The sequence below is a fragment of the Cetorhinus maximus genome, chromosome 20 (assembly GCF_964194155.1).
Source record: "Cetorhinus maximus chromosome 20, sCetMax3.hap1.1, whole genome shotgun sequence".
Lineage (NCBI taxonomy): Eukaryota > Metazoa > Chordata > Chondrichthyes > Lamniformes > Cetorhinidae > Cetorhinus > Cetorhinus maximus.
The window spans coordinates 54,394,885-54,411,096 of record NC_135898.1 but is presented as its reverse complement, the minus strand read 5'-3'; the positions used below and the strand labels follow the sequence as shown (position 1 = coordinate 54,411,096).

Below are 16,212 nucleotides of genomic sequence, written 5' to 3'. Positions count from 1 at the left end.
TCATAAGACAATCCACCCATTCCAGGTATTAGTCTGGTAAACCTTCTCTGAACTACTTCCAACAGCATTTACATCCTTCCTTAAATAAGGTGACCAATGCTGTACACAGTAGATGTGGTCTCACTAGTGCTCTGTACAACTGAAGCATAACCTCCCTACTTATGTATTCAATTCCCCTCAAAATAAATGATAACATTCTATTAACTTTAATTATTTGCTGTACTTGCATATTAGCCTTTTGCGATTCATGCAGTAAGACACCCAAATCCCTCTGCAATCTTTCACCATCTGGATAATATGCTTCTTTTATTCTTCCTGCCAAAATGACAATTTCATATTTTCCCACATTATACTCCATTTGTCCACATTATACTCCATTTGTCAGACCTTTGCCCACTCACTCAACCTACCTATATCTTTTTGTAACCTCATGTTCTCTTCACAACTTACTTTCCTACCCATCTTTGTGTCGTCAGTAAATTTGGCAACCATACCATCTGTCCCTTCATCCAAGTCATTTACATAAATCGTAAAAAGTTGAGGCCCCAGCACTGATTCCTGTGGCACACCACTTGTTACATCCTGCCAACCTGAAAAAGACCCATTTATGCTTACTCTCTGCTTCCCGTTAGCCAGCCAGTCTTTTATCTATGCCAATATGTTACCCCCTATACCATGAGCTTTTATTTTCTGCAATAATCTTTGATATGGCACTTTATCAGATTCCTTCTGGAAATCTAAGTACAGTACATCCCCTGGTTCCCCTTTATCCACAGCACACGTTACTTCCTCAAAGAACTCCAATAAGTTGGTTAAACATGATTTCCCTTTTGCAAAACCATGATAACTCATCTACCTTGAACTTATCCAAGTGCCTTGCTATAGCTTCTTTAATAATAACTCTTAACATTTTCCTTATGACAGATATTAAGCTAACTGGCCTGTAGTTTCCTGCTTTCTGTCTCCCTCCCTTTTTGAATAATGGAGTTACATTTGCTATCTACTAATCTAATGGGACCTTCCTCAAATCTAGGGAGTTTTGGAAAATCAAAACCAATGCATCAACTATCTCACTAGCCACTTCTTTTAAGACCCTAGGATGAAGTCCATCAGGACCCAGCAACTTGTCAGTCCGCAGCTCCAACAATTTACTCAGTACCACTTCTCTGGTGATGGTGATTTTCCGGAGTTCCTCCCTCCCTTCCATTTCCTAACTTATAGCTGCTTCTGGGGTATTACTTGTATCCTCTACAGTGAAGACTGATGCAAAATGCCTGTTCAATTCATCTGCCATTTCCTTGCTTTCCATCATCAATTTTCCAGACTCACTTTCTATAGGACCAAAGCTCACTTAGTTAACTAGTTTCTTTTTAAATACTTGTAGAAACTCTTACTATCTGTTTTATATTTTTGGCTAGCTTCCTCTCGTACTCTAATTTTTCCCTTCTTATTAATCTTTTAGTCATCCTTTGCTGTTCCTTATATTCTGTCCAATCTTCTGGCCTTCCACCTATCTTTGCACAATTATATACTTTTTCTTTAAGTCTGATACAATCTTTAACCTGTCTAGTTAATGACAGATGGTGTGTCTGTCCTTTGGACTTTTTCTTATTCGTTGGAATGTAAGTATTCTATGTATTCTGAAACATCCCCTTAAATGTTTGCCACTGCATCTCTATTGACCTATCCCTTAACATAATCTGCCAATTCACTTTAGCCAGCTGTGCTTTCATTTCCTTATATTTGCACTTTAAGTTTAAAAACAGTCTCGGATCCACTCTTCTCTGCCTCAAACTGAATGTAAAATTCAATTATTGTGATGTTAAGATTTGGAGCCAATTTTAAAATTCTCCAAGTTTACAAATCCCTCTGACTCACTCTTCCACCTTACAAGCCTTCAAGATCATTGCACTCCTCCACTGATGGTGGTGTTTTCAGCTGCTTGGCCTCTTGCTAGTGTTTCTCCTCTAAACCTCTCTCTGTTCCTTTAAGATGCTCATTAAATTCTATATTTTTGTCTACACTTTAGGCCAATCTCCCTGTGGCTTAGTGTCATTTTTTTTATTGATAACATTTGTTAAGTGCCTTGGGACGTTTTACTATACTAAATGCATTACATAAATACAGCTTGTTCTTGTTTTAAAAGCACTCTCAGTCACCCACAGCACAAGGCTTCCTTTCTATATCCAAGATATAGCCAACAACTAGTCCTTTTTCACAATTTGATTCCTATCTTGACATTATCTTAAATAATACATCTTCTAAGTTTCTGCATAATATTTCTGACAGGTTTGTATTAACCAGAAAAGCACGTTCTAGCATTTTCTTCTGTTATATTCACCCCCTAGAGCTTGAGTGGACATAGTCTGTAGAGGTGGGGAGGTGGGGTAGGGAGCATTGGTCTCCATTGAAGCTTCAGAAAAAGGACAACACAGTTTTATCTCTCTAGGAAATATAAATACAGGCAAAGACTTGAAAAAGTGAAGCTTTTCTCATTAGAATGCAAATTATGTGACAACAAGTACAAGGCATGTTAAATAGAAGCAGACCATTTGCTGTGATTGAGTGCCTTTAGAACAAAGGCCATAGAGACAAGATGAACTGCAAGAGATGCAGAAGAGAAATAAAGAGAAAATTTCTTTGCATGGATGGCTGAGAATCTGTGACATTCACTTCCAGATATTTTAATACTGAAGATCAGATTGACTGAGTAGATGATAAATGGATAATAAAATGGTATGGAAACAAGATTTGGACTATTTGTTTGCAAGAAAGGAAGACAGGTAAATGGTGGTATGGACTAGTTAGGCTGAAATGTTTATTTCTGTATTGAAACTTCTATGTACTTAATCAACAAGTTACAATTTAATAGGAGCATCAACATGTGAATCGTCTTCACCAACTTTGACAATTTACATCTGCTCCATCTTGTCCAATGGATTAAGAGTTAACCAGCATCAGATTTCATCCAAATCTGAAAAGTTACTCCTGCTAATTGTTGCTTGTGTTATCATAGGAGATATAGAAGGGTGGCTCATCAGTATTAGAATTACAAATTATTGTGAACTTTAGATTCTCTGGAATGCTAATAAAAATTACAACATAAGTAGATTCTGATTATAGAAAGTGGTAAGCATATAAAATTACATTTTTCTACAGTACACAAATATATCTTGACATAGTTGCTTACAGTTTGACTCCTGATTACCATGCAAAGCAAATAAACTGGTCATGAGCAAAGTTACTTTCATATAATTGACGGTTTACCTGGAATCTTCTTGTAAAAAGGGCACTGCTTATTTTTTTGGTAAGTTGTTACTCCATTTCTTTGTCTTTTTGCTCTTCCTTGTTGCCCATCACCAAGCTCTATTTGGAGTTTATCCGCAGTGCCTATGCAAGCGTCATCACCTATAGAACCTTCTATTTTCCTCTTCCTTTGTCTTTGCCTTCTTTCATTATATGAAATCTCTGAAATCAATTCCTTTGCTTTTCCTTGAGGTATGTTTTTTGGACATTCTTGTTCTTCTTTGATTTTTGGTTGAAGTCCAAAAAAAACTCCAATATCAGTTTGCTTTAATTCTTTACTTATAGCACTCCTCCTGGTGATTTTTATGGGATCTCTCTCCAACAAGCCCAATGATGCCATTTCCAAAGTCTTTGTTCCACTTTTTTGAACTCCAATGCTTTGTAAAATAGGAGTTTTAGGATGAGAGCTGCCCTGTTTCACGATGTTGAATGAAGGCAAAACTAATGAGTGCTGAGGTACTGATATCTTCATGAGACCACTAGAATTCTCTCTCTCTTCCTTTCTTGTTTGGTAGTCACAAAGTTCCTGCACAATAGTATTTTGAGTAAGCTGTAATGATTTGATTGGTTCCTGTTTAATTTGTAGAGCCTCTAGTAAATTATCAGAACTTGAGTGTACTGGTTCCAATTTAATCAAGTTTGATTCTGTTAAATTAGGTTGTGACCAATTATTAACCTGTTCAATCTTCTCATTACCTAATGGAATCCAGTTAAGTGCTAACAATACAGCTTTTGCCTGTTGTGGTTGTGTTGCAATACTTTTTCTACTTTTAGTTATAATATTTGCACTGTCAGTTAATAGAGTGGAATCTGGATCAATAGCAATAGTCTCGATGTCAGTTTTGACTGTGTCCTTAAGTCCAACAGATTTACGAACCAATTCCTGCCCATGGTTTTTAAGCTCCCCAGAGTCAGAAGAAGTGTAATCTTCAAGTTTACAATTATGATTCATAGTTTGACCATGAAACAATCTTCTCCTTGTAAAAGATGACCTATTTTGATCTGGAATTTCATCACTACAAAGGGGAGAGTAACTAATATCATCCTTGCTCTTGCTGGCATTTGAAGCAAGGACAAAAGTAGATTTATCTTCTGAAAAACTTTTTAGCTCTACTATTGTACTATTAACATTTGCCACATTAAAACATCTATCAACATTAATCCAAGGTTCTTCTTCAATTGTTAACTGTGATGCTGAAGGAGGCAATCTTCTGTGTAGGTTACTGGGTGATGCTGTGGACACATCACCCGTTGAAACTTTTTCAGAAGGGGAAGTTGTTCCTTTTGTTGCTCTTGTAGCTTTGAATTTACTTGAGCTTTTCCTTGTAGGTTTGATGGCAGGAGATTTTAACAGTAGTAGAGCATTTTTATTTTTGTTTGTCAGACATTCTTCAATCTGGGAAGACTGACTGTTCAGCAAAGATTGGTGATTATTGTTAAGATCTGGTGAAACTGCAAGGGCATCTCTCACTGAACTACTGAGAAATGTAGATTGAACATCATTTTGACCCAATGCTCTATTTTCAGCAAGCAGTAAGTGGGAGTAGCGTTTGTAGTGCCTTGGAATCGTATTGTTACAAAGCAAGCCATCTGGACATTCTGAAAATAGTAAAATGAACTCAATTGTAATGGAATCTTATCAATTTAATCTACAATTAAATGTCTTTAAAAGATCTGCTAATAATGACCAAAATATATTCATTTTCTCATTTATGTAATTTTAAATTTAGAAATTACTTTGATCTAATGATCTCTGTTTTCATTCCTCAAAGATAACAGCTATTATTGGTCACATATTTTTGTTAGCATTTGATTAATCAAGCTGTACAATTGCCTTTTGAAAATCTCAATGGTTAAATTTTGTAATCAAATGTCTTCAACAAAATTTTCTGCAACAGTATAACCAGCAATATGTAATTTATGCCTGTTTTATTTCTGATTTTGCAATTTACACCAGCATTTCCATTGAACTTAGTTTAACTATGTCTGAATACTATTCTAAATAACAGTTTAACTTATAATAGCGATTATACTTCAAAAAGTACTTAATTGGCTGTTAAGTACTTTGGGACATCCAGTGGTTATGAAAGGTGCCATGGAAATGCAAATATTTCTTTTTCAGTTGCCTGCACATGCCAGCTTTGCTTGAGAGAGAGCCCACCTGTCCTATTTTGTTGAGGAGGGCCTGCAGGTTACCATCAGCAAAATTGCAGGCCTTCTTCCTACCAATTTTGTTCTCAATTTCATTGGTCATCTGTGAAAAGGGAAATGCTGTTGAGTCACTGGAAACTCTGGAAAAAGGAGTTTAAAATTAGGGGGAGCGCTATCTACCACTCTTTGAACTCCCAAGGCTCTGAAAAAAGCTGTTCCACCCACCCCACCCCACACATATGAACATACGAATTAGTAGGAGTAGGCCACTCAACCCCTCAAGCCTGATCCACCAGTAAGATCATGGCTGATTTACCAGACTGATTCCTGGGATGGTGGGACTGAAATATGAGGCGATATTGAGATTAGGATTATATTCGCTGGAGTTCAGAAGAATCTCATATAAACCTATAAAATTCTAACAGGACTAGACAGGGTAGATGCAGGAAGGATGTTCCTGATGGTGGGGGAGTCCAGAACCAGGGGTCACAGTCTGAGGATACAGGGTAGACCATTTAGGACTTAGATGAAGAGAAATTTCTTCACCCAGAGAGTGGTGAGCCTGTGGAATTCACTACCACAGAAAGTAGTTGAGGCCAAACATTGTACATTTTCAAGAAGGAGTTAGATATAGCTCTTGGGGTGAAAGGGATCAAAGGATATGGGGAGAAGCGGGAGTAGGTTATTGAGTTGGATGATTAGCCATGATCATAATGAATGGCGGAGCAGGCTTGAAGGGCCGAATGGCCTACTCCTGCTCCTATTTTCTATGTTTCTATGATCTGATTGTAACCTCAACTCCACATTCCCACCTACCCCTGGTAACCTTTCACCCTCTTATTTATTAAGAATCTATCTAGCTCTGCCTTAAAAACATTCAGACTCTGCTTCTACCGCCTTTTGAGGAAGGGTCCCAAAGACTCATGACCCTCAGAGAAAAGATTTCTCCTCATCTCGGTCTTAAATAGGCGACCCCTTATTTTTAAAGGGTGACCCCTAGTTCTAGGTTCTCCCATGAGAGGAAACATCCTTTCCACATCCAACCTGTTAAGATCCCTCAGGATCTTTACTGTTTCAATCATGTCGCCTCTTACTCTTCTAAACTCCAGTGGATACAAGCCTAGTCTGTCCAACCTCTCCTCATAAGACAACCCTCCCATTCGAGGTATTAATCTAGTAAACCTTCTCTGAACTTTTTCCAACGCATTTACATCTTCCTTAAATAAGGAGACCAATACGGTACACAGTATTCCAGATGTGGTCTCACCAATGCCCTGTATAACTGAAGCATAACCTCTCTCCTTCTGTATTAAATTCCGTCACAATAAACAATAACATTCTATTAGCTTTCCTAACTACTTGCTGTACCTGCATACTACCTTTTGCGATTCATGCACTAGGACACAGAGATCCCTCTATATCTCAGAGCTCTGAAATTTCTCACCATTTAGATAATATGCTTCTTTTTCATTCTTCCTGCCAAATTGAAAATTTCACTCCTCTACTGTATTATACAGACCCAGAGTGCTGTCATTAACCATGGCAATAAGGGTGTGTCTTAGCAACATGCTGATCGTTCACGTGCAAAATCCACTACCGGGTATGATATAATCTGCAATTAAATGACTGAAAACCCTTTTGATTGATGTAAGTTACAAGGTTCTCATTCAGAGTTGAGTGATGTGTGTTTGATTGATTATCTCCTCGGTGGAAGCCAGTGAGCCTGTAAAGATGTATGGCTCTCGCTTCGTTCTGCAATACATGTGCCATATTTGATGAACTCCATAGCCCTAGGGAAAAGGACATAGGGAACTTGTCACATGCAGCTCCCTAGTTCATGCGGCAAAAATCTGTTTAGATGGAACATAAACATTCAGGACCTTGATGACCTTTACTGTAATAGCCCACACCTTGCAGTATGTTGCTCAAGGTCATCACAAAGTTTTCTCGAGAGAGAGCCAATGGCTTCCTTGGTAAATAGCAGTTTGTTGGGCACACAGCTCATATGACCTCTCCTCAAATGACAAGCACCACCTTTATAGTCTCTACGGGGATAACACGGAATGCAGTGGGTCTCTGTCCATGGCATTTCACTTTCTGGGCTTTCCGGCTCTGCTGCTGTTCCATGATTATAGTGAAGAGTGTTAAATCCAACTGAAAGGCTGTTGCAAATGAGTGCTCCTAAAAAGCTGAAGTTCAGAATAATATGATGAACTTTAATGCAGGTCTCTAAATGAAAAGAGCTTTAAAAAAGGACAGAAAGCAAAGCAATAGTGTAGCTTGAAAGTTTCCAAAACTGAATTACCTTGATTTTGGGAGTGAATTTGAGCCTTTTCTGAACTAGCATAAATGGAGGAAATTTGTACGTTGGAACTGATCTATTTTAAAGGCAGCACAAGGTTTGGTTGGAGGTTTCAATGAATCAGCATAAACAATAAAGGAAATTAGGACATAGCATAAAACAGGAATAAGTCAGTCACTTGAATTTTTCTTGGTATTTTGAGCCAAAAATTGGGTCGTGATTAGCTGCTGTTTTGGTACTAATTTCATGAAATTCTGAGGGGGTCCATGTTCTGTAGAGTAAGAGGATGCATCTGACTTTTGTCATAACTTAAATTTTTCTGATTTTAGTTTTATATAGTCAATTGATGCATTACATATCCTGACTTACCCAAATCCATTTTTCTGAGTAATGCTGTTCAATAGAGTAAGGTATCTTCGGTTTGCTTGTCTCAGTCCCATGAATAGATAAATAGATCAAATTCAAACCCATTGTATTAGCCAAAATATCATGATTACTACATCTTTGTCATAAATTTCTTGAATATAATAACTTGGGTTGAGTGTGGTTAAATTCACCCCACTTGTTGGAGCTTTAGTTTCCTCTAAAACATAAAAGTGCCTACATGCAGTGACACTGAATTTTAGAAGAAAATAGAGGATGTGCAATGTGTAAAACAAATCAAGGGATATTCAGTGCATTTCAATTGTGCTGATCAAGTGGACATAATACCAAGCTGGGACAAGATTTATACCAAATAAAGTGGAGGTTCACTGACTGTCTCAGTATAATAATTTAACAGCATGCATCACTGCATCAGTTGATTCCATTAGCTCTTTCCCCATTCACAACCTCATGTCATTGTAAATGGGTATGCTCTTTAATAAGTAGGAATTGCTGGTTATATAAAGCATTTTTTTTTAAGCACCTTTCACAATCTTGGTGATGTCTTAAAGCACTTTACAGCCAATGAATTACTTCTGAAGCCTAGTCTCTCTGGTCATGTAGGAAACACTGTTGTATACAAATTAGCGGCTAAGTCCCAAAACAACAATGAGACAATGACCAGATGCTTTAGTGATGTTGGTTGGAGAATAAATTTTGGCCAGACACCAAAGAGAACTCTCTTCAAATCAGCCATGAGATCTTTTTATGTCCACCTGAGGGGACAGATGGGAGTTTGGTTTAACAGCATATCTGAAATACAGCACCTTCAGCAGTGAAGCAATCTGGAGTGTCAGCTAAAACCTTGTGCTCAAGTTATAGGAGTGGAAACTCTTTCGAGTTACCAACAGTCACAGATTGCAACTTCTTTCGAGTACAATCACAGTTCTTGGTTTTCCAGGAGTGGAACTTGAACCCAACCTTCTTGCCTCTGAATTAGTGTTATCAATGAACCAAGGCTGATCAACAGGATAGAATCAAGATGTCTCTTATTTGACTCCGTAAATCAGTTCCATATTAGGCTAGGAAAAGCTAAAGATGCAGAGACAAATGTTGGAGAGAAAGAAAAACAACTGAAGATCACCAAAAAGCTAGTAAATGATTTATATTGCAAAAACTGCAGCAGCAGACTTTGATTGTGCACATGCTTAAATCTTGAATGCTTTCACCCTGTAAGGATAGAAAATATGAAAATCATTTGGTTCTTTTGGATTGAAACTGAAGCATAGTTTTCCACATCAAGTAATTCTCACTTTATTTGTTTAATAAGATCCTATGACGGACCTGCAAAGCTAAAACTAGATGCAAAGCTAAAACTAGATGTAAATCTCAGGCTGAAGTAGAGGACTTTTTGAATTCCTTCACAAATCTGATAGAAAAGTATGCTTCCTAATATGTTTCCACAAAAAAGTAAGTAGATAAATGTTACAGAATGAAGCATACAACAACAATCTTCCAACAAAACCTAAAGATGTATTCTACAATTTATCACTAAATGGCTACATTTGGCACATACTTAGACCTTCTGAATAGCGAAATATTGTTAAAACAGTTAGAACTGCAGGTTTTAGGCACTTAACTGTCATTATTCCAAAGTTTTTTGAAAAAGCTGAACTTGTTTTTCCTCTAAACCCTCATTCCTCCTCCAATGAGCATATATTTTTCTTTGGAGATCCTCTGCCTGAAATGATCTTGAGTCTGACTCCAAATAAGTAAAATTTAAAAAAATATATTTAACTTGCCTTTGGGTGGCAACTTTAAGTAGTACCTTTTAGGATCACTGGCCTACCTACTGAATGCCTAAACTGACCACACAGCATGTTTAGTCCATACTGTGGTCATTCACAAAACAATTTGGCAAAGGGCTCTGCAATGGGCCTTAGGCTGATCAACAGGATAGAACAGACCTTAGGCCCATTGCACATGCCAGTTTCAGGTGTCCGCTTCGGATACCTACTGAAAACCCAAAGTGATATGATGGATGGCACATTTCCAATGTGAAATGGCCACATGCATGCTGTCCACTACAATGAACCCTTGGATGCCCTTTTGGAAGGAGGTACACAGACTTTCAACAGATAAGTATATATGCAAACAATTAAAAAGAAAATAACTAATCAAATGATTCCAAATATTTGTTGAGAATCCCTTTTGCTGCCATCTTGGACTCTCTCTCTCTCTAGATACCTTGCCCTAAGAGGGCGTTGGCAACCATGGACTTCCACATGTTGGTCCATGGTTATGCTTGACAAGGTACAGCAATGGCGTGCCGTTGCCTTTTGCAAGTTTTGGCTGACCAGGAGACTCTCCCACTCTTATAGCCTGCCATAGGTGTGTTGGAAGGATTTGCAGGTTTGTAATCAATGCATTATGAATGCACTTTCCGTGACTATTGAGTCCCAGAGTGGGACTTGAACCTGGAGCTTCTGGTTTAAAGATAGGGATGCTACCCACGAGCCACAAGACACCCCTTTGGACTCGCATTAAGTTGAAAAACAGTGTTTGGAATTAGTTTCTAAAATAATAAAAGGTATAAAAAGTTAAAAACGAATTGAGAAAAGTAGAACAAAATGAGTTACAATTCCAAGAATTTTTAAACTTAAGAATAAGGCTAGCCAGAAAAGCATTTAACTGAAGCAACACCACATGAGATAATAGCACACCAAGAAGTTACCCTACTTAAAAAAAGAATCGAGACAAATTTCACATTCATGTACACTTGTTACAAATTTGGGTCTATCGTAAACATCTTCTTGGTATCAGTTCACTCCCTTAACAGGTCTAAGCATCTTTTTAGAGGTGATGACTCACACTGCCCTATATCTACTAATATAATAAGCAAAGGCAAATCTCTTACTAAAATCACAGTTCATGTAACGTGCTACATAATTCACACGCTTTTTTAAGTGGGTATGGCAATAGCTTTCCAATAAGAGATATTAACAATCCATTAAATAAAAACTGCACTTTTGTAATAAATGAAAGTTATCATTTATTCCTGACATTCAGATGGACCTTACAAAAATTTCCATGATAGCTAACATCTCTCCAGTATCATTTTAGACCGCAAACATTTATTTCATAAATGGAAGGTAGGTGAAACCTGCCGGCTATATTTAGAACAAGTACCAGTATTAGTGTTTTGCAAAGCTTTATTTGGTACCCAACACTTAAAAATTGAAGTACTGAAATATATGGCCTACTACACACGCTTATGGGGATTATTTTTTGCATTACAGTAGATACCGTTATATTGTAGATGCATTCTTTTATATACTGCCACAAAAGCACAATCTTGACAATGGGAGAATTTTCTCTTCTTATTTAATATATTCTCCCATTTATCAGTGAAACATGTATGGAATGATGCAAAACATTAGTAATACTAAGGCTCTCCTAAACTTCTGGCACTGTGCTTTGAAAAACATCAGCTGTGATCTGAACCTTTGAAAAGAATGCATTTAAGTGGGAATGGGAGTATCAACTAATTTTTGTAGGTCGAAAATTCTACCATATAAAGCAACATCTGTCAGATATTAATTCCAAATATACTCTATCTTCATTACAACATATTTTCTGGAAGATAAGTATTGTTCCTCTTATGTGGGATTGCAAATTTAACATACAAAATGTAGCATGAAAAAATCAAAAGCTAAAGTCAAGTTGACTTAGTGCTATAAATGGGAATCTCATAATATGGTTGCTGGAATATACTAGAATTAGAAAAACGCATACTACCAAGTAGCATCGAACAGTCATGCTCTTCAATCGTCCTCCTGCTCTCCCACTTCTGTTTCTGTGCTATAAATGCTAAGAACACCAATACAGTCTAAATGTTACACCAAACAACTTTGCCAGCCATAGGAAATTTTTTAATCTAATTTTGTGATGGGTCCAATGCTTATTGAGTTGTGAGAAAGGGCACAAAAGATGCTTCCTCCCCTTACATGAATCACTTTGCTGTAATTCAGAGATGTTTCCAACAACTATGTGATGGGCATATTAGTGTTAGAACTGTGGGCAGTTTAGTGCTACAGACTAAACAGGTTCACGGAGGATTGCCAGGACATTGCTTAAATGTGTTTTAGCTAGCTCTCCTAACAACTGTTTGAGCCATCTATTATGTTAAATTTGAACTTGCACTCTAATAGCACATCACCCCTATAATTTTCTTTCCTGTCAACTACTAAATATCAAACTAAATTACAAAATTTTATGTCTTGATTATTTATATTAAGGGTTGAGAAAAATATCAATCCTCATATATTAAATCATGCCAGTGACGCATTTCAAAATATCATTAACGTGATTTACCAGTTCATGTTTGCTCATTATCTCCACAGCAAACTGGAGTGAACACAAGTCCTTTGGTTAGCTGGAAATTCGTGATAAAAGTATCGAATACCAGAGACATTTCCCACATGAATAATTTTAACAAAAGGAACAAGCAGTATTGATAGCAGTGGCTCAGTAATCTGTTGCCTGGTTACCTGCAGATACTGTCTCAGCACCTACAGAACAAAACAGATTTTCTTCTTCTGAAGTCTCAGTCACAGGCTGATTTTATTTTTGAGGGTACGTACACTAAGTGTCTGCTAATCATTTTTCCCTCTTGCAATTGCCCATGATCATCTATCTCTAGAAAACACCTAGGCCGGGATTTTCTGGCCTCATTGCGGGTGGGAGCCGCCGCGGGCAAGGCGGCACTCCAGCCAGAAGTCCATTGACTTGTGGCGGGACTGGAAGATCACAGCGGCAGGCGGGTGCGGAAAATCCCACCGCTATCCTCCATTCAGCATCTAACACATCAGCAGGGCAGAAATCGAGAACTAGGTAGAGCACTTCACATAGATTTATTATTAGATTTTGAGTTAAATATTGGGGAATTTTGCTAAGTTTATTACATACTTTCAGATTGGAGAAAAACATGCCTTGCAGCTACTATGCAAAGACTAATAGAAGCATGACAGTAAGCATTCCTTTGAAGCATTAAAAAATTGGGTGCTGTTTTTCCTAACCAAGACAGAAGTACACAACTGAGGTTTTAAAAAAAATCAACACCAAAAAAAAATTCAATGCATGCTGAAAGACTTAACACACTATTCTCTAGTTTATTGGTTTGAATCTAGGGCATACTGATGAGACTAGTCCTCACTCTACCAGTGCAAGAGCCCTTCAGGAAATAAATTTAACAACACCAACTGTGCCTAAAATTCTCATATTTCACCACAAATCAGCATTTTACTCAAAGACCATAAGAAAACATTTGATTATTCATTATTGGGAAGAGGATATGGTTGCCAAGGGCAGCATTTACATTCCATCACTTGCTGCTTGATAAGTTGGTGGTGGGCTGCTTTCTTGAGCTGCTGCAGTTCATGTGATGCAGGTGCTACCACAATACTGTTAGGTTTGGATTTCATCCAAGTGCAATTGAAGGAATTATGATATTGTGTTCAAGTCAGGATAGTGCACGACTTGGCAAGGAGCATGGAGGCAGTGCTGTTCTCGTGCATCTGCTGCCTCAGCCCTTCTAAGTAGTGGAGTTTGTGGGTTGGGAGTTACAGCCACAGTACACCAATGATGAACTTTTGGAGCAATGGATGAGGTGCCAATAAAGCGGACTTTTTTGTCTTGAGTGATATCATGCTTCTTATATATTGTTGTAGCTGCACCCATTCAAGCAAATGGAGCGTATTCCAAGGCATTCCTGACTTGTGCCTTGTACATGTTGGAGAGGTTTTGGCGTTAGAAGTGAGCTACTTCTGAGAATAGACACTGAAAGGTTATTAATTAGAGTAAGCTAGGTGGCATATAGAATTGAGGTTTCCCAATAGATCAGGAAGTAAATGCAACATTCAAATTTGGCGCGAGCGGTAGACACCAGAAAGGTCTTGGACTTAATCCCAGGTTTGTACTGAACTTACTGATTTTCAGCAATTAATCTGTATCCCAAGGCTAAAAATAAGTTTATTGATTGTTATCCATTGACTTTTCCTACAAAGTGCATATTTGTGGACATCAGACATGACAAGATCATGACTACGATCCTCCTCTATCATAATGCCTAGAAACACATCATTCAACCTCACACACGGAATTACTTGCTAATTCATTTCCAACCTCTCTTTGCTCTCCAGTGTCCAAGAATGTGTTGTCGCCACCCAAATATATGCCCATCTCTCCTGCAACCCCATGTTTGAACCTTTTCAATCAGATTTCCATACCTGCACATCATTGAAAAGGCCTTTATCAAAGTCATAAATGACTTCCTATGTGACTGACTATGCACATCTGCCCTAATCCTTAGAATCACAAAATTAAACATCACAAAGGAGGCCATTCCATATAATACACCAATTCCGGCTTTGAGAGAGCTATCCAATTAGTCCCATTCCATCCCACACACCTGTAATTTTTCCACTTCAAGTATTTATTAAATTTCCATTTGAAGATTATTATTGAATCTGGTTTCACCAATGCATTCCAGATAATTTATTTTTTCCTCAGGTCACCTCAGTTTCTTTTGCCAATTAATCTGTCAAAACCAATCATGATTTTGAATGCCTCAAACAAGTCCCCACTTAACCTTCTCTGCTGCAAGGGGAACAACCCCAAGTTTCTCTAGTATCTCCTTGTAGCTGACTCTTTCCCCCAGTACCATTTTAGTAAATCTCTTCTGCGACCTCTCTAAAGGTCTTGACACTCCTTCTAAATTATGATGCCCAGAATTGGCCACAATACTCTAGCTGGGGCCTAACCAGTGTCTCATGAATTTTCAGCATAACTTCCTTGCTTTTGCACTCTATGCCTTACAGGATTCCATATGCCTTCTCATCTTATCCTCCCACCTTCAAAGACTTGTGTACTTGCAGCTGTACCCACTTTGTTCCTGCACCCTCCTTAAAATTGTACCACTGAATTTATATTGTCTCTCCTCAGTTGTCCTACCAAAATGAATCACTTCACAATTCTCTGCATTGTTTCATCTGCCATTTGTCTGCCCATTTCACCAGTTTGTCCACTTCCTCCTGAAGTCTAAATCTAATCTTCTCACAGTTTACTATTTTTCTAAATTTCATGCTATTTGCAAACTTTGAAATTATGCCTAGTATCCCCAAATACAAGTCCAGGGGCACTATTGCACACTCCTGTCCAGTCTGGAGAAACAGCAGGTCACCACAACTCTCTTTTTTCCCCCCATAACTAATTTTGTATCCATGCAGCCACTGCCCTTTTATGCCCATGAGCTTCAATTTTGCTAACAGACCTATTTTATGGTACTTCATCAAACATCTTTTCAAAGTTCATAAGCACATCAACTGCACTACCCTCAACCACCTCTCTATTATTTCAAAGAACTCAATCAAGTTTGTCAAATACAATTTACTTATGCTGGCTTTCATTTATTAACCCATATTTTTCCAAACACTAATTCATTTTGTCTCCAAAAAAGTCCCCAATCACTGATTTAAGCTGACTGGTTTTTAGTTGTTAGTTTTATCCTTCTGCCCTTTTTTAAACAATGGTGTAACATTTGCAATTCTTCAATGTTCCCGCTCCACTCTTATCTCATTGGAAGATTGTGATCAGAAGGTCCTCAATTTTCACCATTACTTACCTCAGAACCTTAGGATGCAACCCATTCAGACCAGATGGTTTTTCTACTTTGAATGCTGACAATCTTTACAGTCCCACCTCTTTATTTTTATCCTATCAAAATTTTTCTACTACCTCCTCCTTTACTTGACATCAGCAGCAATTTCCTATTTAGTGAAAACAGATGCAAAGTACTCATTTAGTACCTCAGCAGTGTCCTTAACCTCTAAAAGAAGACCTCCATTTTGGTAACAAATCATTTCCACCCTTTCTTTGACTACCCTTTTACTATTTATGGGTTAAGAATGATGTAACATATCTCTAGCCTTTGATACAGCTGATCACACCATCTTCCTCCAATGCCTCTCCTCAATGGGACTGCCCTCAGCTGATTCAAGTCTACCTATCTAGTTATAGCTAGAGGATCACGT

General features: G+C 37.9%; 1 protein-coding gene across 2 annotated transcripts in view; it reads right to left on the bottom strand.

The window, feature by feature from the left end:
* Positions 1-16,212, bottom strand: part of dclre1a (DNA cross-link repair 1A (PSO2 homolog, S. cerevisiae)) — a 52,368-nt gene that overhangs the window by 34,383 nt on the left and 1,773 nt on the right. For both annotated transcript variants that reach the window (XM_078564695.1, XM_078564696.1), the window contains exon 2: positions 3,268-4,905. In XM_078564695.1, coding sequence (XP_078420821.1) covers positions 3,268-4,905 — 1,638 coding nt within the window. The remainder of the gene's footprint in view (positions 1-3,267; positions 4,906-16,212) is intronic.